Here is a 24,335-nt window from a genome sequence, read left to right as displayed (position 1 = left end):
GGACTGGAAGCTGCTAACAACCCACGACACACATGTAAGGCGGCATCCTACATTAGATGCTGCAAGAGAAGAAGGAAAATCAGGCAGGAGACAGAGCTCGGCAGGTCAGGGCGTTTGCTGCCAAGCCTAATGAGTTCAGACCGCAGAACTCACATGTAGAAGGAAAGAAATGACTCCTCAAAGTTGTGCTCTGACCTCCATGTGCATGTGCGAATATCCCCACACAAAATAAAGAAAACAAGAGGAACCGCTAGGGAAGGTGGAATACATCCCTGGGTTCCTTTGCATTGGATGTACGTTAATTTTCTGATTTTGGCCATTAAACATTGGTTAGTTAAGATGCTAACAGTAGGAGAAGGTAGGCGAACTATATGTGGGGATTCTATATTCTGTTTGTGCAATTACTTTAAAAATAAGGTTATTTTTACCTTAAAAAAGGTGAAGTTAGGCATAGTGGTACATATCTATAATTCTAGTACCATGGGAAAATAAGGAGACTGAGTTGGAGACTAGTCAGGGCCATATAGCAAGACCTTATCTTAAAAAAAAAAAAAAAAAAAAAAAAAAAGGTGCTATTTAACGATCACTCCTGTAGTCTCAGGATATAGGAGGGTGAGTAAGGAGGATCATTGTGAGTTCTAGGTCAGCTGGGGCTCCACAGAAAATTTAAGGCCAGTCTGGGCTACGAGGAATGAGATCCTGTTTCAAAAAAAAAAAAAGAAAGAAAGCGAAAAAGAAAGAAGAAAAAAAGAAAGACAAAGAAAAGAAAGAAAGAAAGAAAGAAAAGAAAAAGGAGAAAGAAAAGAAAGAAAGAAAGAAAGAAAGAAGGCATGACTGAGAAGATGGCTCAGAGGTGAAGATCCCTTGCTGGATTTGCAGAGGACTCAGGTTCATTTCTCAGCAGCAGCACGTGGCTGCTCATAACCACCCGGACCTCCAGCTCCTGGGGATCCAAAGCTCTCTGGCCTCTGCAGGTGGTAGGCATACATGTGCTACACAAAGATACACACAAGCAAAGCACTGTACTCATAAAGTAAGAATTAAAAAAAAAAAAAAAAAAGGAAGTAGAAATTGTGGAGATGAAGGTCAGACAAGGTGAGCTGAAGGAGCGGAATGTATTTAGTGTATACTAATACAATCCTAACTTTACTCCTCTATTTTTAAAAAAAAGGTTTATTTATTATTATGTATACAGTGCTCTGCCTGCATGTACACCTGCAGGCCAGAAGAGGGCATTAGATCACATTGTGGATGGTTGTGAGCCACCATGTGGTTGCTGGGAACTGAACTCAAGACCTCTGGAAGAGCAGCCCCAGTGCTCTTAATCACTGAGCCATCTCTCCAGCCCCAACTTTACTCCTCTTAAAGTACCCTCAATTTAATTCTCCCTAAAACCTTCAATTCTGTAAGATGCTTCAACAATCCTTACAAAGGGCCTAAAAATATTGAGTACTGAAAACTCAATTATAATATCTAATGAGGAGAAAGATAACACAGAGGTGGGGGCAAGAAACTAAAGTTTACAGAGCTGAGTGATGAACAATTACAGGGCACTAAAGGGGTTCTTAATTTTAATTTCTCTGTAGAGAAGACACTATAATTTCCTCTATCTTACTCTAAAGTGTTCACTGGGCCTTCCTACCCGAGGCACTGGGTCTTCTTGCAGATGAACTAACTGACCTGCAGACGCTAAGAATGCCTACTAAGGTTATAAACAGAGGCAGTGTCGCCAGGACGACTGTCCCCAAGTCGGCCTTTAGGAGTCTCAGTGTTTGGAAGCACTACTTCCAGGCTACCCACAGACTACACTGCTTCTATGAACCCTGGGATATGCCTTTTGCTATTATCACAAAATTATAGATGGTTCTGCTGCTGCACACTTGCAAGTTAATCCTGATCTTTATTTAAATGTGCTTTTTCACGGTTGTATTTTACATCATAAATCCGATGTTTAAGAATTTAGATATTCCTCATTCTTCAAGGCCATTTTGAAGTTCAACCTTTTCTCCCAATAGGCTAGAACATGACGGAGGGAAAAAAATGTGGTTTGTAACTAAAAGCAGCAGATTTGCAGCTCTGAGCTCTGGTTATGCTGGCAGTATGCACGAGCTGTGTGAATTGCAACAGGTCCTATAGCCTGGGTTTCATCTGCTGAACTGACTATCTACTTCTCAGGGTTTCTGAAAATATTAAGTGTATCAGTGACATGATGGCAAAGATTTTATAAACTAAAGCATTTTATAACATTTTAAAGTGGCTGGGTGTGGTGGTAGTGGGACCTTTAATATCAGTACTCAGGAGGCAGAGGCAGGTGGATCTCTGTGAATTCGAGGCCAGCCTGGTCTACAAAGCAAGTCCAGGACAGCCAAGGCTACACAGAGAAACTCTGTCTTGAAACCCCCCCACAAAAAACAATAATAATTAAAAGTGTACTTTTATAACCACTGGTTTAGTATTAGTTTCCATTATTTTAAAGACTATATTGTCTTGGGTCAACAAAATGGTTTGGTGGGTAAACATGCTGGCTGTCAAATCTGATCAGCTGAGTTTGATCCCTTGGGCCTAAATGGTGGAAGAAAACTGATTCCTACAAGTTGTCCTCCGACCCTCATACTTTCACTGTGGCACATGCCTCCTAATAAAAGAGTAAACTTTTCTTTTTTTTTTTTTAAGAACACATTTCCTTCATTTTACTTTCTTGTCTTCATTTCATTTTCACCAAGCAGGTGATACAAATGTTTGAACACACTGTCCCAATCCATGACTGCTGTGGCATTCCTACACATTGCTCACTCAATTATACCTTTTTTTTTTTTTTTTTTTTTTTTGGTCTTCCAAACAGAAACCCTCTAAGGTCACGCTGTTCATGTGACCTGCCAATGACTAGTCAAGTGTCAAGCTACCTTCCTCTTTCAACCCAAGCCAGGACACTGGCCCTGTGGAGTGCAGCGCGCTGTGTTCTTTCTTGTTGGGAGCCTTTGTATTCTTGTCTGAAATGCGTCTCCTTGTTTGACTGCTTAGCTGGCTTTCTCCCTTGTCATTGCTAGATAGCTCTATTTGTTAGATTTTAGCTTTCTCTTAAATAATTTATTACTATTGGGAGAGTCACATGCCTTCTACAACACATGTATGGCGCTCAGAGGACAGCTTTGCAGAATTGGTTCTTTCCTTCCATCCTTTTCTGGGTTCTGGGGAACAGTATTAGAAAGCTATGCAATCTGTTTTTCAAAATCTGTTTTAAAAATTGTCCTCTAAACTGGGTGTGGTAGTGCACACCTTTAATCCCAGCACTGGGGAGGCAGAGGCAGAGGCAGGTGGATATCTGTGAGTTTGAGGACAGCCAGGGCTACACAGAGAAATCCTGGTTCAAAAACCCAAAAACAAACAAACAAACAAAACAAAAAGTCCTCTTTGGGACCTAGGCACCTCAGAAAGCAGGGGTATACTCCTAGCCAGCAGGACCTGACTTAGGTCTTCTTTTCAGAAACTGTGGCAGCTCTCTGCATTCTTAAAATTTGTAAAGGACACAGGAACCTGAGTATCACTTGAGAGAATTCCTTGGGAACCACTCCTTCCTGAATGTGCTGTGTAGATTTTCTCCTCAGGGCTGACTAACGGGACTTTTTGAGATGGCATATGTCTTTGATAGCCGCACTGTCTAATAGAGTTGTCATCACGCACCCAGGCTATGGAACACTAGAAATGTGTATAGGACAAACAGAGTGACTACATTTCATCTTATCTTTTGAGACAGAGTTTCACTAGGTTTTAGGCTGGTCTCAAATGCATGGGCTCAGGCAGTCAGTCCTCCTGCCTAAGCAATAAGGGTAGTTGGTATGACAGAGCTACCAGTATAAACCTGGCCTTGAATTTTAAATTTCATTTAATATGAAGTAGTCTTAACTTGAGTAGTTGAGTGTGGTTACTGGGCCACACAGTTCTATACTCTGCCATTTGGTGTTATAAAATGATTGCGTCTCATTGGTCAGAGAAAGGCTCTGATTCTGGGATGTTTTGCGTGGTCAGAGGCTGAGGTGACAAGGAAGGGGAGTAAGATCACTTTGTTCCCTGTGTGCAAAGAGCATCATGTCTCAGACATCTATAAGAAAAACCTGTGCTTGGAGTAAGTGACTCAATGATTTGAATGCCTTTCAAAATTTGACACATATTTTTGTTGCAGAGACAATGAAAATAAAGAGAATAACTACATTTAGGTTTTAGAGTTTTTTTTTTTTTTCATTTTATTTAATTTACATCAATTTATGACAGTTTTTAAAAAATGATTTATAATGAAGCTGCTTTTAAGTACCTTGTTTTTATTTAGACTTCCACAATCTAAACCTTAAAGATTTAACAGCACACTGCAGTCTGAGCTGTTTTTCCAGAATAATAAAAGCCCTCACAAAACTCTTTACCACGAATTGTCATTTTAAATTCTTAGCAGGTCTGTCATTTAATCTGGGAACTATGCAATTTCCTATCACCTATAGAGAGAGCCACTCTCCTGCCTAGTGCTCTGCCTGGCTCAAGCTTTTATCTCCTTCTCCAGTGCTCTCCTAAGCTGCTGCTTCTCTCTAAAAAAAAATGCACATTTCATTTTAAAGATTAAAGATGTTTAAAAAAAAAAAAACAAAGATTATCTAGAATTTGCAGAGAAACCCACCAGGGCGTTGTAAACAATGCTGCTGAGGGTCTTTCCTGATGAGTAAACACAGGTTATTTTTAGAGGTGTCCGGCTGGCCTGTCAGCCGTCAGATCACTGACTGGCAACACTCAGTGGGTTTGGGAAAGCACTGGGATTAATAACAGAAAATGAGGGAGGGCAGGGGTGCTGGTAGGAAGGAAGGGTGCTCACCATTTCTTTCTCCACATCTTCTTCTTTTTTCTTTTCTTTCTTTCCAGATTTGCTCCAAATTCAGAGCCAATATTAAGGTTGAAGAGATAAAATACAAATTTTTGTCTAGTTTGTTACACCACACTTGAGAACATCAGAACACTTCCACAGATAGACAACTGCTAAGATAAGTGATTTACTCTTGTTTTATTCAAGAGTACTACACTCTTACACCTATGCTTCCATATTTTTCTGTAATGAGCTAAGAAAACTTTAATGACATTACAGGATGATTGGATTTATTCGACAGCATTCCACGCATGTGTTGCAGTTTTATTAACAGTGCTGACTTGAGGCTATTCTATTCATGGCTCATATATATTCTTCAAGGCTTCTAATGGTTTTGGGGATCCATAGAGGGACACGTGCTGCACTGACTCTAACAGGCCACTGTCAACATCACTAGCAGAGCTGCTTTAATCTGTCAGGAGGTAACAGGGTATGTGATTATGGTAATCATCACTTTGCTTATATGCTCTAATCCCATTATGGCAGACTCATGACAACGTGAAACAATTTTTAAATCAGTAAATAGGAACTAATGAAAGGCTAATACAGTTGGCAGGAAGGTGGGAACACAGCTTGTTGCTAGGACTGAAGGTAAACCAGGTACACGTGGAACAAAGAGCGGAAGGAAGGAATAACGTCTGTACTAGGCCTACTAAACCAAAACATATCCCCAAGCGCCGCACAACAGAGATCCTTTACTGAATGCATGTTATACGCCTAAGTACCTGCAAAGCTAGCCATGGAACACAAATACTTTTGTTTAATGATGACACGGCTAACTGACAGGTACAGATTTATATTCTAAGACCTTTTATCTATGAAGCACTTTGATTTGTAATATTTGAGAATATTAGCTTTTAGTACAAAAACTAGCATAGTTAAAACTTTATTTATGGGGCCGGGCGTGGTGGTGCACACCTTTAATCCCAGCACTTGGGAGGCAGAGGCAGGTGGATCTCTGAGTTTGAGGCCAGCCTGGTCAACAAAGTGAGTCTAGGATAGCCAAGGCTGTCTCAAAAAACTAAAAAACAAACAAAACAATACAACAACAACAACAAACTTTATGATTTGAGCCTTGGCTGGCTTTGAACTCACAGAGATCTGTCTGTCTCTGCCTCCAGAGGACAATAATTACAAGAGTGCATACAACTATACCTGGTGGTAAAACTTTAAAAATAACTGGTTGGATGTACATATATTCTCACAATCAGAACATTTGTTTTAAATGTGTGTGTGTGTGTACATGAGTGCTATCTCCTTAGCCCCACATTAAAAAAAAAAAAATACATGAATTTAGTGTTTGTGTTTACATATTTCAAAGCTCTAGTGTGGAGGTCAAAGGTCATGGGCACCTTTAACTGCTGAGGCATTTTGGGGGCCTCAATTGCATTTGTGAACTGAACACTCTCCTGATTATATTTGTTCTTAAACAACAGTTGTCAGTTTGGGAAATTAAATAATAAAACAAACTAGACAAAACAAACAACTTTGGAAGACCCTTTCTACACTACTCCTGCAATGATTAAAATATGGCAAAACAATGAAAACAGCTTCTTCTTTTTTTTTTGTTTTTGCTTTTTGTTTTTTTGAGACAGGGTTTCTCCGTGTAGCCCTGGCTGTCCTGAACTCACTTTGTAGAGCAGGCTGGCTTCGAACTCACAGAGATCTACCTGCCTCTGCCTCCCAAGTGCTGGGACTAAAGGTGTGTGCCACCACACCTGGCTCGAAAACAGACTTCTAAGAAGTCAGTGCTTTCAAGAGACATGCTCACTGTCTTCCTCTAGGAAGAAGAAATGGCTTGTTACACCCTATGGCACAGGTACATGTGCACTATTTTGTTCCTCAATGACGAATTTGCTTTTAATACATTTAAATAGTAGTTGTAAAACAAATTCACGCTTCTTTAGCAGTTTAAAGCTTGCTAGTATTGTTCAATCAATGCTCACAGCTTCTGTACACGGTAGACAATACTGAGTATGCAAATAAGGTAGAGTTCCTAAATCTCAGGCTAGTCACATTAATTTCCTAAAGTTACATGAGTGAGATGGCTCAGCCAGAAAGAGTGCTTGGCCAGGTCAATCCCCACACTCACACGGTGCAAGGAAAGAACTGACTCCAGTGAATTGCTCTTTGAGCTCCACACATATGCTGTGGCAGGCAAGTGCTCTCCAACTAAATAAATAATGCAATTTTTAAAAGTTACTATAGTCATATAATATTGCAAGTTGATGTATATAAAACAGAGCATTTGACATAGTTCTGGCTCAATATTATAGCCACAAAAGATTCATAAACTCAGTTAATTATCTGTCAATTAACCTGGGTTCATACTGAAGTTAGTGTTTTCTAACAGTTAATTAGAAGATAGATATTATGCAGACAAAAAACATGGTCTTGACTGTATCTTGATTTTGCCAACAACAACCACATGGAATTTTGAATCTTGACAAGACTGTCCTCGTATTAGGAAAACAGAAACAGGACTAGAAAATTAAGGCCAATTATCAATATTTCCTTGACAAAAACAACAACAAAAAACATATCCTTATGTAATTTTTAAAAAGATGAGAGGGAGAAAAGATTTAAGCAGGAAGTTCATAAGCAGGATTTAAATTAATCAGTCCCTAACAACTGTTAAGTACAACCTTAGGAAATTAATTTGCATAATGATAATCTACATGTGATAGATAGGGTTGAACTTATTTAAGTGGCATGATAGCTCACTACTCCGTCTTGCCCCATCACTGCTTCAGCAATGAATTCTTATGAAATGTAATGCAGCTAATGAGGTAGCTTTTTAACTGAACAAACTGACAGGCCCCATATCTGCAGAGGCAGCTTGAAACTGTGCCCAACCTCTTGGCTTCCCAAGAGGCTTTTCAAAATTCAATAAATAACATCTGTAGGCGATGTTGGGTGCAGACCTAGCAGAGTGCGTCATAACACTGTGCTGGCAGAACAAAGAAACCATGACGACTGCCAAGTTTCCATGGCAACTGCAGCGAGGCTCTGAGAGTATAATAGCACATCAATCACTGTCCAAAAGAACTTCATTATCAGCTAGAAAAAACCTTTAGGATCTGTTTAGTGTGCAATTGTGGGTTAACTCACCTCAAAGCCTTGCTCTCTAGCAAAAGTGGCAGCTTCCTGGAAAAAAAAAAAAAAAAAAAGGACAGTTAATTATAAAGTGCTAGATAATGAAGAAACAATTAATTTTGAAATCCATTCAGTCTTCTTTTTATACAATTATCTCAATATACTCACATGGACTAATTTTAATTTTTACCCTAAAAATATTTCCTTTTTGTCTTGGCACCAAAAACAATGGGCCACATAGTGTCAACACCCTTCACAAGCTGGAACACAGGAGACACAGGATGGATTTCTACAGTAGCTGCCACAGTGAGTTCAGGTGTTCTGACCTCACTCAGCAAAGAAAGACATTCACTAGAAACCCAAGGACCGTGCTGGTGGCTACATTTCTAATTAAAACAGTACCTCTCAGAAAGCTCTTCTGGGGACGAGAATGCCTGCTACTAGATGTACAGATACTGAAAAAAAATATTTTGCAATCCCATGATGAAATTTATAGAGACAGGGATCATCAGTGGCTGTTAAGTCACTGGGTGAAGGGATGACAGGGAACCGGTTCTTCATATAGAATCAAAGTAGCACAGATCACATGCTGGTCACGGGGAGCCGAGCACAACTTTATAACAGAAGGGATCAAGCTGTCATCATTTTAACCCTGTGATCAATCCTGTCACCTGTAGTGGGACAGACAAACCTTCTGTGCCTGTTATGATGCAGAATGGAGGTCACAGTATCAACCAGGAAGTATTCTGGCTAAAATATCTTAATTCCACTTAATCAAAACCTTAGCCCAGGAACTAGTATTCACAAGAAAAAGAAAGGAACAAATTAAGGAGACAATGATAATGACAATGAGCAAATCTGTAAGATGGCACACATTTATAGGGCATTTAGGTTTTTTTTTAACTATAGGTGATTTCAAAGATAAATTGGGGAAGGAAAATGAGCAAAACCAATGCCTGGACTGTAGCTGGATTTTACTTTCAACAAACTGGCTGTGAAAGGCACTTAAACAAATGTAATTTGAGAATTAGAAATGTGAGGAACCATCAGTTTGATATTAGGAATAATTAACATGATAAGAGAAAGGTCTTCAATCTTTAAAGCTGAACCCACAAGTATTTAAGGATAAAACGTCACAAAAGTTGTAACTTGGAATATTTGGGTGGCAGTGGAACAAAAGGAAGCAAATTTGACAAAACATTGACAACTGTGAAATCTAGGTGCAATGAATATGTGGGTTGAAAAACTTGTACTCTACGTATCTTACCCCTGCTTTGAGACAAGGTCTTAAAAGATACCTGGCTGGCCTGCGGCTGTTAAAAGGGAAGGCTATCCACAAACTCATACAGGTCCACCTGCTTCTGCCTCCTAAGGGCTGACATTAAAGGTTTGGGCCACCATGCCTGGCTTTTGTCTAAGAGGAAAAGGCTACAAAAATTAAAACTTAACATTTTTTAAAGCTGGGCCGTGGTGGCGCACGCCTTTAATCCCAGCGCTCTGGAGGCAGAGGCAGGCAGATCGCTGTGAGTTCGAGGCCAGCCTGGTCTACAGAGTGAGTCCAGGACAGCCAGGGGTACACACAGAGAAACCTTGTCTCAAAAAAAAAATTTTTTTTTTAAAAACATGAAGTTCTTCTAGCCTTTAAATATTTTATGAGCACAATTTAATGAACATTATGATACACTCTAATGCTTTTCTAACAGACTACTGAAAGACAAAACAAAACAAACCACTCCCAAACCAAAAACATGCCCACATCTATGTAACTACACCCTTACGCTTTTACTGTTTATCTTGTGCATACATTTTAATTTTAGGAATGATAAAAAATGGAGGCAATGTTGCTTTTCATTTTACTTCCCTCTTGAAAGTGAAAAAAAATTGCAGACAACTGTCAAGAGCCTCTACGTCTCAACTTACATTCCTCCAAAATTATCTTTGCCAAGAGATATTAATAGAAGGGTGGGATTTGAGTCCAAGTAGTGAGCAGATCCAACTCAACTAGAGCGACTGCGGCAGCAAACCATGTAAGGCAGAAAGTACAGTCAGTGCCTTCAGAATAAACACGGATGGTTCCTCCACGTTGCGGGAGATAGTAATGAAGAAACATATGCACGTGCTTATGTCCGCTATACTAATAACAGCGCTTTAGAGAAGCTATACTTTTGAGGGCATGGAGAGTTGACAGTTCCTGACGATAGCTGAGCAGTGAAGCCAATGTGGAGCCACAGCCAACAACCAGACACACAACATCTACCCTTGACGGCTGGTTCAAGCAAGCAAGGTTATCCTCTTTTCAATTTACTTATAAAAGAACGTTTTTGAATCCACATAGTTAATAATATTTGCTGGCTGAGGCAAACAATGTGTTTTAAAGGTATCAGCGTATTGTTTTCTAAGCTGTCCTAATTAACTAAATGAATTCTTGGAGGAATAATGCAACTAAACAGCTCTGGTGAGAACTACTACCATACTTATTATTATTTTAGATTTGTTTTATGTATATGAGTGTTTGTGTGCCGTGTGTACGGCTGGTAGCTGCAGAGGCCAGGAGAAGGCATCGGGTTCCCTGGAACTGGAGTTACCAATAGTTGTGAGCTACTGTGTGGGTGCTGGGAACCAAACCTGGATCCTTCACAAGAGCAATAAGTACTCTGAACCAGTGAGCCATCTTCCCAGCCCCTAAGAACTACTTGTCAAGCCCAGCCTGGGCAACAGTGAGTTCCAGGACAGAGGGTGGGGCTTCCGGGTAACTAAAAGATAAAGAATCTGAAGAACTTAATTCTACTGTCTCTTGAGTGCTGGGATTATAGGTCTGTGTCACCATGCCTGGCTATATTGTTTTGATTTTTTAATGCCTGCTTTGTTCATATACTAATAAATTAACTGTAATTTGGCATATTAAATATTAGTGGCCAGAATAAAAATATGCTCATATATGTATGTTTTCTTTTCTTTTAGACAGAGGCTCACTATGTAACTGAGACTGGCCTGAGTCTTGGTATGTAGTTGAAGCTGGCTTTGAACTATCTCTCTTCCTGCCTCCATCTCTCAAGTGCTAGAATTTTAGGCTTTTGCTTGGCTTCAAATCACTATATTGGAAGGTACGCCTTAGGACATTTTCACATATGGAAGCACCAACACATTTCTGGCTTAGCATGGACAGACAGGCTTAAGAAAAGCCAACACAATTCTCTATCCCCGTGCCTCTTCACACAGGCTTTCACCACGAGAGCTAAGTCCTTGTTCTATGCCTTAAAACGATCTTATCTCCTGGCTTCCCCTCACCTTCCTGTGATCTTGAACTGGTGCCCCAGTCACACCGTTAGAGACTGTGGACTCTGTCACTGCTAACCTCTGACCTGAAGGTGTTTGTAGATACAAGGATAGAACAGCACTCATTTTTCCCTCTTAGCAAAACAAACAAAACAACAGAGGGGAACAGTTTGACCCTGCAAGAATTTTAAGCAGAATTTTTGCTCTCAGATTCACTGCATCAAAGAGCAGAAAGAAAAGGCATTAAGTCAGAAACCAGGGAAGAAAGAGTGAGCAGAGATGGTGGGCAGAAAGTATGGCAAGCTTCGAATATCAGGAGTAATTCCAAGTGAACTGATCACACTAAATTGAAAAGGACTTGTTAGTGTGCCATTGCGGTAAAAGTGAGAAAAGAAAACAAGCAAGCCCCCATCTGTGCTGCCCTAGGGCGCCTCGTACTGAGTTTCACAAATCTAATGAAGCAGTCAGGTTAAAATCCAACCACGGAGTGGCTGTGACATGTGGGGCACCACAGGGCGGTGCCTGACTCAGGTGATTATCCGTGTGATAATCATCATATTTACAGGCTTTCCATTTTAGATCTGACATAAAAAAAAAAAAATCACAAAGGAGGAGGGATTAAGGAGATAAACAACTGACATGGAGGTTTTCCTGCTCCCTCGAGAGTACAGCACTTCAGTTCATGCACGGCAAACAACACAAGCAAAACTAAACAGGCCTGAGAAGACTCTTTCTGGTCAGCCTGCACACTTCACATTGGCACTTTTTTCCACTTTGATGACTTCCACCATTACGCTGTTTCAGAGACTGGTCACATCTTCTGAACACTCCCACTGTTGGATATGCTATAACACAGTGTCATTTTTCCTTTACAACGAATGAAACTCATATAATATGTCTTTTGCAATAACAGTCATTTTTTTCCTTCCTGGAATGAGTATTGTCAATAAAATGATACATAATTAAAGTCCTACTCTCGTCTGTACCATGCCACTTAGGAGCCACAGTAGGCTTGCTGCTTCACCACCCAGGCTAAAAATGTGCTGACTAAAAGGTACCAGATATGGATTTTGAAACGAGGTTTAAAAAACATAGCTGAAATTTATAGTTAATAAAACTGGGGCCGGGTGTGATGGTGCACACTTTTAATCCCAGCAGTAGGGAGGCAGAAGGAGGCGGATCACTGTGAGTTTGAAGCCAGCCTGGTCTACAAAGCGAGTCCAGGACAGCCAAGGCCTAACACAGAGAGACCCTGTCTAGAAATCCACCACCCTGCCCCCCAAAAATTTAAAAGATAAAAAATTAAACTGTGGCATGCTTACATCAAGGGCTTTTAAAAAGCAAATAGCAAGCTATTATTTAAAAAGTTCAACCCTAGAATGGGCGTGGTGGCACACGCCTTTAATCTTAGTACTAGGGAGATAGAGGCAGGTGGATCTCAATGAGTTCGAGGCCAGCCTGATCTGCGCAGTGAGTTCCAGGACAGCCAGGGCACAGAGAAACCTTGTCTCAAAAGGCACACACAAAAACAAAACAAAAACTACAATCCTCAGATTATCCAGAAAAGCAAGTAGATATTTGTATACACAAAAGACAACTGTTTCTTTTATAATCAACTGATGAGAAAAACCCTTCTATTTTTCTAATGTACAAAAGTTCTTATTTATATAAAGCAGGACTAATGGAATTGATATTTAACTAGAACTGCACTTTGTTCATGCTAATTTCAATCATTTGTAGCTAGTTATTATAGAAATGCAACTTGTACATATTAGCCTAAAATCATCAGATGCTTCCAAGCTCACTTATTATAGGAAGGTTTCCTTTTCTTGTGGTTACTTAGGATTTCCTATATAGATGGGTGTGACTATTAACCCACAATACCACCATAGCTCATGACCTTGCCCCTCCTGCTTCCTGTGTTGCACTTCAAGACCATGGACCCACATTGGAGCTGCCATCTGCTTGTTCCTGCCCTACACTTGCATCTCAGACATGAGGGGCCCTGGGTATAGGCTGCAAGGCGAAGGCAGGTTTAGGTAACACACACAGACAGCAGCCCACCCATCTGAAACACGCCGTGGCCTTGCTGTTCTAAGCAAGGGTACAGAAGCTTCAAGGCTTGGCAGTGTGGCTCCCACTGGGAATCATCAGGGCCCTTACCCGAGTCCTCAGAGTCAAAGCACAGGAAGATCCCAAGGGAGAGTAGGGCACCAGACCGATGCTTCTTTTTCACATTTTCACCTCTCTGTCAGAAAAATATTTACTCCTAAATATGGATTTAGACTATGAGCATCTGTTAGGATAGAGGGCGCCAGCTGTTGCAGATCTTAAAATGAAAAGATAACACTCTAAGTCCTAAACAGTGTGAAAAGGATGACTCTTAAGGCACGATGACACCTCTTGTCCATTTTCTAACTAGAACTTAAGAATAAAATTTTCTTTATACAATACAATATTCAGACCTCTCTCTATATTTTGAGGTATGATGCTCTTTTTGAGTGGCTTCCACTGTAGTAGCAGCCTTCAAGGGAAGAGTGCAGGGCTTAAAGGCGAAGAGAGAGTTCCAGTTCTACAGCTGGTCTGCTGTGGAGCAAGTCTCTCGCTGCATCAGTTTCTTTATCTATTAAATTTTGTTCATTTTGGCCTAATACTAATTTTATTGGATTATGCTAATAAAAATGGAAACATTTCCCATAGAATAATAAAGTCATTTTGCCTACTGAATGCAAGTTCTTGGGCAGTTTCTAGAAGCTGAAAGACCTAGAGTGCGTCCAATGGCCTGTCTTCCACGCGCCATGTGCTGCAGTGGGCCCAGCAACAGGTCCAGGGACCTGGCTCAGGTACTCAGAGCCTTGGACACTCTTCCCTAGAGTGTGAGCTGCCGCTAGTAACTGGCTTCTGAATAAATGACAAAAGGTCTTTTGTTCATCCTCTTTAGCCCATTTCTTCTCTCTCTACCTTCCTAACTCATTAAGTTCCATGTTGTGAGGAACCGCATTGAGAGGAAAATGGCCAGCACACAATGAGTACTGGCGTCTTTACAACAGCAAGGTGACCATAAGCCTGGATCACTCTAATTTGTCCTATGACAGACCCTTAATCAGAGGTACCAAAACTTCAAAGCAGTGATCAGAAGATCAATCACAAGGCAAGCAGACTATGGACAGAAACTTTAGAAACATGGTTTTAGAACATGTTTGGATAGCTCAGTATGGTTAACCATTTCTTTCTAACTGGGAAATACCCTGTACAAAGAATTATTTTCTTTTTCCTTTTTTTTTTTTTTTTTGGCATCCAGTATTTCAATTTCTATGTCATATGTTATTCTAGGCAATGACACTCTTACTGAGACTACAGTAAGATTTTTAAGTAGTGCTGGAATACTAAGGTGAGAAAAATATTGAGTTAAAGTCTAATATCACTGTGAGGTCTGCGACAGCTGTGACAGAGATGTACCTCCAAGTCATACTGAAATGTAATGATAAATATCTGTTGTTTCCTTCTTTTTCACATCACACACATCAGAACATAAAGACATATTGTTTAAGCTTCTAAATGTTTTTTCGTGCAGTTCTTCAGACTATGAACTACATTTTCTTCACGCTAGCTATAAAAGCACTCACACTTTTCCATATGAGACTGCGTTAGTGCTAACACTTCAAACGTTTTATTATTACCAATGAGGAAAAGTTTTAATTTATAAAACAATGAAGGCTAGAAAGTTGCTAAGTAACATTTGAGCCTGGGAACTGCTCTTAAAAAGAAATTTCATTCACAAAAATGTCCGAACTGGCTTTTCCAATGAATATAATGTATAACTTTTTGGAGATTTCCAACCTGTGCTCTGACATTTATTACCATATGCTTCCTGTCTGCAGAATGCTGAATAGAAATATTATTTAACATTTATTGAGTGCCAGAAATTCTGTGGGCCAATGAGTAACTGTAAAGACAGACATGGCCTCTGTCCAATAGGTATATAATAAAAATTAGATAGTCAGTATATAAATTATGCCTCTATTAATGAAACTTAAAAAAACATTTAAGAGACAAAACACAAGCCAAAAAAATGAGTCAGTTCATGAGACTTAACCCTTTCACAAAATGGTTGATTAGTTAGCTGACTTCACTGTTTTAGAAGAAAGAATAATCCATTTTTACCTTTAAACACAGTTAATGATGGCAACTAAAGGAAACGTGAACTTAATAGAAACGTCACCACAATTTAAGACTGATTACCTACATAGGGTAACTTCTAGAACAATGCAAGTTTTTACTCAATAAGTGGTATGGTGTGGGTATGGTAAGCATACTTGTTAGTATTGGTATATATACAAAGAACAAATCTTTAAAGAGAATGAAGAGAAGACAGACGAGGAAAAGCCTCATGGAAGTATTAGGCATCTTATTTCATTTAATAGGACAGTGTGGGCTTTAGTATAAAGGCTTAAGTCATTTGTTTACTCAATAAATGCCAACCTCTTCCTTTGTCTCAAGCCCTGAAAATTTACAAACAGAAACTTACATGTTTGAAGAGATTAAAGTATGCCTGAGACTAATGAGCTGCTAAGTATTAAAAATGACATCTGGATTAGTGGCTGACAAAATGTATTGTCAGTCTGCGTGCAGGTGGACATGTGTGTGAATGATGTGTGGGTGTGGGCGTGTATGCCACGGTGTGTGTGTCTAAGTCAGAGGTAGCTTCTAAGACAATCTAACAGGTGAAACTGAGGCTTTACTGATGCCTGGGACCATCATGCTCTTCACCCTTTCCCAGGAAACCTTCTCTTTGGCATTTCATTGTGTATCTTCTTTCACTTCCTCTCTTATGTTTCTACTGCTTGCCTGCATTTGCTTAATGTTCTAAAGAAATGTAACTAAGTTCTCAACCTTTTAATCTTTTCACCCTTTCCATCAAGTCGGCTGTGCGCGGATGAGAGGGGAAGTTCTCATACCCCTTGGTTTGCTATCATCACCAGTCAACCTGCTGTACTTTCTGAGTTCTTTTGGACATGTTCCAAATTCTGCCACATCCGATCTAAACCTGCAAAGCCCATGTTTCCAATCCTCCTGCCTCACAACTAGGTCATACCTGTACTTATTCTTGCAAGCTTGAGTGCTATAGTCTACCAACTAGGCACTAGTACTGGTCTTACCCAGTCAGAATGCACCCTATACACAATCGCAAAATTTGTCTTCGCATAAAAATGTTCTAGTCAGGTTTTTTACTCTCCCTTTGTATATGCATCATGTGCCAGTCAAACTAGAATGCTCGCTAGTCTCTGAACATGCCCCAGGCTCCACGCCCCGACTCTGCTTCATGCTACCTTACACATGTAGGCACTAAAGGAATTAGAATACCTTCAACCACTCTTGTCAAACTCCTACTCATGCCTTCAAGGTCAGTTCAGCCATCTCTCCCTTAATGAAAAGCCTTCCTGACTTGTTCATGAGTGGCTTCTTGAAATGCGTAAGGACTTTTTCTCAGGTTGTAAAGGCATCTCAAACTGGCAACTATGGAATTATTTGTATAGATAGCTTATCTTTCTTACTGAACTATACATTCTAAGTGCAGAAGCTCTTTTTTCCTGTTTGCATAAAATATATTTTTTAAAAACCCGTTGACTTTCCAAATGATAAGGAAAAAGCAAAGAAAAGGTAAGCCTTGAAATACTGCCACATTACATTGATGTATTTTCTTGTGACTCACTTATTATTATTATCATCATCATCATTATTATTATTATTAAAGACAAGGCCTCACTACGTAGCTCAAGTTAGCCTAGACTTAATCTTAATTCTGTCATTAGCTTATAATTTTATTTCTTTCCAAATAAACAAAACAGTTTCTTTCTTTTTCTTTTTTTCCTTTTTGGTTTTTGGAGACAGGGTTTCTCTGTGAAGCCTTAGCTGTCCTGGACTCGCTTTGTAGACTAGGCTAGCCTTGAACTCACAGTGATCCACTTGCCTCTGCCTCCTGAGTGCTAGGATTAAAGGCGTGCGCCACCACGCACGGCCTATAAATCAGTTTCTTGAGAATACACAGCATGAAACAGAAAAATGTGCACTAGAAAGAGTTAATCTGACAAATCTAATCTAAGGGTCTGAACTCAGTCACCCATGCTATGCTTTACTGACTGAGGCATATTCCTAGCACTACTTTGGAGACAGAGTTATCAGTAACTTCTCTTTCACTAGAATGCCCTTTACATTACCCACTGCCAACAGATGACAGTAACCTATATTTATTTTGAAAAGACGGCAACGAAAGGAGTCACAATAAAGTAAAGATATATTACTGAAATGAAAATGATAAACCAAGGCTAGTGATGTAGCTTGGTGTTAAGACAGTAGTATAGAAAACGATAAACTATGGAGGTAACGTGCACCCAATCCTCAAGATCTGCTCTATCCAGGGTTTTCAGAAGCATTCCAAATGACTGAGTGATACTACAGAAAACTTTCTGTGTAGTTGTGGAATGAAATATGAACTATCATTAATATTCCCAAAGCAAAACATACCACATTTGTAAGGTTTATTGAACGTGTTATACTTAGAGACAGTGCTGAACATTTGATGAGTACCTCTGTCTATGAGATCACTGTGGCAGTGTTAGCCCCTCTGTGATACTCAAAAGGCACAGGAGGCATTACGTAGAACCTCTTTGTTATGATGATCAGGGTGGATTATTTTATTGTTGTTATCTGTGCTAAGAATGAAAGAAGGTAATAATAATTATCTTCCACCTTCTTTAAGAATCTCAGCAGTTAGATAAACATATAGGATACCATTTATTTCTAGTTATATGACAGCCTGGTGGGATCCTTTATTAAATAAAAACAAGGCAAAGAAAGTAAAGATGAAAAGTAAAAGGGTATTGTATTTTGTAATTTAAATTAAAAGGAAGGAAAAAAGGAAGAAGCTGAATTTGATCTAAGTCTAGAAAGGTGAGTAAAGTTACAAGTGCATTGTAAAAATGACAGACATCTAAATAAGTAATGTAGTACATATGCTCCATGTGAAAAGGAAGAGTGCAAACTCTTCAGTGATAGATGAGAAAACATAATAAACACAACCCGTTTAAATAATGAAATATAAAAACACCAAATTCATGATATAAACAGGACTTTCAGGCAAAAGTCTTTCTAACTCTAAAATTCAGTGATCATAAGGTGGATTTGGGGTGTGTGTGTGTGTGTGTGTGTGTGTGTGTGTATGTGTGTGTGTGTGTGTGTGTGTGTGTGTGTGAGTGTGTGTGCAGTCTTTAACAGTCATAGGCAATTAAGGAAGGTCCTCCAAAGAAAAGTCTATAGATTAAGAAATGACTGGCCTAAATCATTGAACAGATTTAAACCCAGGTATCTGTAAAAAGTAAAGTAATATTTTAAAAGTTGACAGGAAAAGACTCATTATTTCTTTCTAGAAATCAAAATACAGGAAACCTTTCTCTTCATTCATCGATACTTAAAACAAACTCTTGCCAAGAAAATCAAACCATAAAGTATAGAAGATAGAGACTATGAATCATCACTGGTCGTCAAACTTACATTTAATAATTAGGGTGCAGCTTCAAATGATGTGCTGACTTCCATGAGGTTTAAACTCAAGTTCAGTAAGAGTCTTTACCTTTATAGATGGCATTTAGATGCAGTCAGCAGAAACAAGAGCCATGTGGTGGAGGGATGACTGCTGGTGAGGTGAAATGCAGGAGAAAAGAAAGACATAAGGAAGCCAGAAGGTAACAGAGGAGGGACCCAGGAAGAGGCTCAGAGTGAGCGCTGTGGCAGTGCTTCTGTGGCTAACGTCAGGAGACAAGTGCTCATAAATTTTATATTATGCATTTCCTACTTGATGGGAGTCTCGATTAATGCTACAGTAAAAGATGAGGCACCTGTCATTTAAGAGGCAGAAATTATTTCAGGAGAACTTTGTGCCAGTCAGTTCTCAAGGAATTTTAGAACATACGGAACTCAGTACCACACGACTGCAAGTTACAATTTGCCCTTTATTCCACAATCAATTTGGATTTTATTTAACTGTCTTTTAAAAGTTTTATTCCATCTTAATTTTATTCATAACCATTAATCTAAGAAATAGAACTGCAAGTGAGGTCTTATTACGTACATTGTTATACGTCCTAAAAGCCAGGCTTGTGCATTTTTTTTTTTCCCAGATAGGAACTCTTTAAAAATTACCAGGACCACAAGGCAGCAATCTTAAACTGCTGAAATTGGTGTGTTGCTTACTGAGCTGTTAAGGGGCAGTCATGCAGATGCTGTGGGATTCTACGGGCAAACACTAAGGATGTAGCACTACCCCAGGAGAACATGGCATACTGTGGCATCAGGCAGGCTGTATTCTAGGACGATGATTTGATTCCCCATGTTTTACCTCTCCAGAATGTGTTTTACTTTCACCCAACATGCTGGCTCCCGGGGCTTTAGAACTATCCTTTAAATAATTTAGAGTCCCACAGATCAATGTCCATTTTTTTCTCCATGTTACTAATACTTAGCAATTTTCCCCCCCAAGGGTCCTGGATATAGACAGGGAAGAACAAAGGAGTGAGAAGCCTATTCAGAGGGGCTGACAGAAAATATCTAACGGCGGAAGCTACTGAAGTTGTCCAGCTGTGACCAAGATGGCTCTTGTCTTAGGAAGTGGCTGAGCTCCTGAATGTCAAGAGCTGACATGGCTTAAGAGTGGAAGCCTCAGTACAGGCAGTGTGGGTGGGACATGGGGGTGGGAGGGTGGGGACAATAATTCACTCAATTCTTTGTGAGATCTTTGGTGGGGAGGGAAAGAAAATGCCCCCAAATAGAGCAGTATCTTAATTAATTTAGTAGGAATGGAATTTAAAATCATGATTCATTTGAGGAAAATAAGATTAAAGGCATCTTTTTTTGGGGGGACATATATGAAATTAAGAACAACACAAACAGAAAAGGACTACATGCAATTCAAAATGATATACACGTGACCAAGAGCATGATAGAGCACAGTGTATAAGTATTGGGAGATGATACTAACATGGTGAGAAAATTCAAGGAGTACTTATATAAAAAGCAAAGTCAAGCCTTTAATCCCAAGACTCAGGAGGCAGAGGCAAGTGGATCGCTGTGAGTTTGAGGCCAGCCTGGTCTACAGAGACTGGTTTACAGAGAGTGTCCAGGAAACCCTGTCTCTGGGGGTAGGGGGGTGGGGGAGTTGGGGGAAAGCAAAGTCAGTCAGAAATAGCTTTATGAAAACGAAGATTTCTGTGTTGGGAAGAAAGAGAGTTAAAAGCATAAAGCAAAATGTATTAGAAGATGCTAAGAGAATCATAGGCCTATGGCTCATGGGTCATCAAAAAGAATGCATGAAGCACGGTTTGGCTTGAGAAGGTTTTTCAGATCTGAAAAGCTTAGGAAGAACACAGCACAGTGCTGTCTGGTTTTAGATGGCACTGTTCTGGGAGAGTCCTGAGGTCCTGAGGCTTACTCTAAGGAAAACTGTTAGAAGGCATGGGTGTAGGCAGCAGAGAGATCTGCGGAGACTGCTAAGTACAAGCTATTTCCTAGACCCATTTCTTGGGACATTACTATACAACAGTACTCACCAACAGCAACCACAGTAAATGGCCACTTTACTCCCTGTCCATGTGTGTGTGCGCGTGTGCCCACTGGTACATTTATTATTCTCATCAAAAATACATTATTATCTCCTGAAATAAAACTGAGGATATTTACAACACGGCAATTGGAACCCAGACTCGGGAAAGCTGTTTGTGGGCATCTTAGAGTGACTAGAACATGGCAGGTCCGCTATGGTAAGCCATCTTTCGCCGATCAAGCACTGAGCATGTGTGATGAGGGGACTGTGGCACTATAGTAATTCAGTAGACATTAATGTGGGCCATGTAGGTTTGGTGATGCAGATGAACAAGGAATACCTGAGAAGGGCGGTTAAGTGGAAGCCTAAAGAATAAGTTAGTTAGGTGAGTAACCCTGAGTAACAGGGCAAAAAGAGTCAGGACACAGGTAGAAGTATAGGCAAAGGGCCGTAGGAGACACGAGAAAGAGGCACAGTGGGTGGAGAGCAGCCAGTAGAAAGACAGTGTTCTAGACACTAAATTTTGGTCCATATGAAAAGCAAGACAAGAATCAGAAAAACTAAACTAAATACCCATAACACAATACAATCAAAGAGAAAAATATTCAATGAATGTAAGGCAAATACAAAAACCACATTTGCTTTGCCCTTGACCTAGTTTACAAGGACCATTTTAAAGCCATGGAGTACAACGTATAACGCAAGTGCACTAGACACAAAAGACACCCATTTGATTTCTTGCCAAAGCAGACATTTATTGAAAGCATATGTACTATATTAAAAAGGATCCTAAAGTTTTATGCAGCAGACTTGATAAGAGATGTAATTTATATTCTGGCATTTAGCTGGAAGCTATGTTTGTGATGCAGGAACACAATAAGAACTCGAGTTTTCCCTGTCACATCTACATGGACATTAACAATCCCAACTAGCACAAGCTGGACCACTAAAATAAAAAGGTTAGAGGTCAAGGGCAAGGGGACCATGAACTAACAGGAACCAGACAAACTGTTTGCCAGTGAGAGCGTGCTTACAAGCACTGCGTTGTATTCAAGCCCTTGAACCCACACCTAAACCGGAACCATCAGTGTTTTCTACTAGGTGTTGTTGATGTCCCGGCTCTGTATTAAGTGCTCTCTGCATATATTAGAGGAGATAAAAGGAGGCTCTCAGTCTTTTTAAAACGTCCTAGGCCTTATTTATTTGAAAAGCACTTATTAAGCATCAGCGTATCAGGCAGTGGACCATGAGGTGAAGCACAAGCATCATTCCTTTCTACTTCCTGTAACAACACTTTAACCCATCAGCACTGGTGTTTGCCTCTCTTGCTTTCCTACTGGATTGCTCATCACTGCATCAAGAGCAGCGCCAGGCTCACAGCAGGACTCAAACACTCACCAAACTAAGGGATATTTTGGGGGAACCTAGGGAAGGTGGAGGTACTATAGATGGGCTCAAAAACACCAGACTGAACGAGGCAAGCACATTACAAGCTCACACGCAAGTTTCTGTGAAGACTAGAACATCATCAGAGGTAAAGGTCCAGGCAATTCATTAGGAGCAGGCACAAGACAAAGTCAGAAGAGCCTGGCACGAGGGAAATGGTAACAATTGGCCACTGATCCTAAGGTGACCCCCCCTTTTTTGGTTTAGGTTGTTAAAGAAAAAATGCATGTGGCTTAGAGGAAGCAAAAAACAAAACAAAACCCCAAAACCAGAGGGCCAAGAGCCAAGTCATGAGTTTACAAGAACTCTAGCGGGACACGTGTTTCTAGCCCCATGTGCATACACTCTCCACTCTAGGTAACTGACATGGTATAGTATGTGTCATGCTTTCCTGCACAATGAGAATACTCACCAACTCAAACAAACAAAACAAAACAAAACCCCAAACGACCCGAGAATTTTTGATAATCAGGAATACACTACACTAAATAAATCAAAATCATTTCCCTAGTCCCTCTTCTCACTCATCTTATTCCAACCTATAACTTTTAAAAAAGCACTTTTTAATGATTTATTTATTATTTTATGTGCACTGGTGTTTTGCCTGTATGTATGTTTGTGTGAGGTTTTCAGATCCCCTGGAACTAGAGTTACACACAGTTGTGAGCTTCCTTGTGGGTGCTGGGAATTGAACCTGGGTTCACTGGAAGAACTGCTGAGCCATCTCTCCAGCCCTCAACTAGATCTTTAGTATACAGTTTAAGTCAACAGTTTAAGGTGTTCCTGCGGCAGCCTCCCAGATACTGGGATGATAGGCCCGAGGCACCAACTCTTCTGATCTACTTTTCCTTTAAAGGATTTGTTTATTTTCTGTGTATGGATGTTTTACCTGTATGCATGTCTTATACGACATGTGTGCAGGGCCTGTGGAGGGCAGAAGAGGGTGTGGATACCCCGGGATTGGCTTCACAGATGGTTGTGAGTCACCCTGTGGATGCTGGGAATTGAACCCAAATCCTCTGGAGACTAGCCAGGGCTCCTAACCACCGAGTCATCTCTCCAGCTCCTCAGGCAGTTCTTACGTAATGCCTTCCAACATATTTTGAATTCTCTAAAGAGAGTCAAACTTATCCTCCTAAAGCCATCTCTGAAAGTTAATTCAATATTCATATTTTTAGTTTTACATCCTAAGTATCCCTGGGGTATTAAGGAAGGAAGGATCTTTTAGTAGACCTGAATTGGCAAACGTACAGATAACTGTTCATTCTGTTTATAAATATGGGCATGTTCAGAATTTTTGATGATTTTTTTTTTTCATTTCACATTCTAGAAATGAGTTCAGCCCAGGCTTCCCAAGTAGCAATACTTCCCCTTAACAAACAGTACTGCTACCAAACACATGGGCATCTTTTGGATTCTTCTGGTTTTGTTGTAGTGGAAAGTGTCTTTGTACACAGTTGGGTAAAAACAATTTGTTTTATTATTTAACTTGGAATGTGAATATTCTGGACAGGATATCACAAGTCCTTTTAGGGTAGTATAATTCATACATTAAACACACGACTGTTACTTTTGTTTTTCTTTTGCTAGAGCCTAGAAATAAACAAGCACGTCACTAGAGTTTTGGAATCTGGCAGTCTGACGTCTACCTAAGGGGAGTTTTCCACTACGTGTGAGATGCTTGTCATGCTTTTCGTGCCAGTGCCGTAACTTAGAAAGACATATATGCCATAGTCACAATGCTAAAAGTTTACACATAAACGCATGTATAAGTCATTATTAAATAAAGGACGAAGTTTCCTGCTGTTCCTCAAGTCACCCATGACTTCACAGCAGCATTCAGAAGTGGCTGCTGGCCGCTGCAGAGAATTCTATTTGTTTTGAGGCTGAAAAACGGCTCTTAGTATGATTATATCCTTCTCAAGAATGAATAGGAAACGGTGACCCATCATTTAGAATATCTAGCAAACTAGGACTTACGTGGACTAACTTTTGCAAATAAACAAATGGCTATGTTAG

The 24,335-nt window shown here is 40.0% G+C and overlaps 1 protein-coding gene across 3 annotated transcripts in view; it reads right to left on the bottom strand.

Moving 5' to 3' along the window:
• Adk (adenosine kinase) overlaps nucleotides 1-24,335 on the bottom strand; it is a 397,266-nt gene that overhangs the window by 67,132 nt on the left and 305,799 nt on the right. For all 3 annotated transcript variants that reach the window (XM_051142845.1, XM_051142848.1, XM_051142847.1), the window contains exon 8: nucleotides 8,015-8,050. In XM_051142845.1, coding sequence (XP_050998802.1) covers nucleotides 8,015-8,050 — 36 coding nt within the window. The remainder of the gene's footprint in view (nucleotides 1-8,014; nucleotides 8,051-24,335) is intronic.

Source organism: Acomys russatus, chromosome 3 (genome assembly GCF_903995435.1).
Source record: "Acomys russatus chromosome 3, mAcoRus1.1, whole genome shotgun sequence".
Taxonomy (NCBI): Eukaryota; Metazoa; Chordata; class Mammalia; order Rodentia; family Muridae; genus Acomys; species Acomys russatus.
This window is presented reverse-complemented; position numbering and strand designations above follow the sequence as displayed.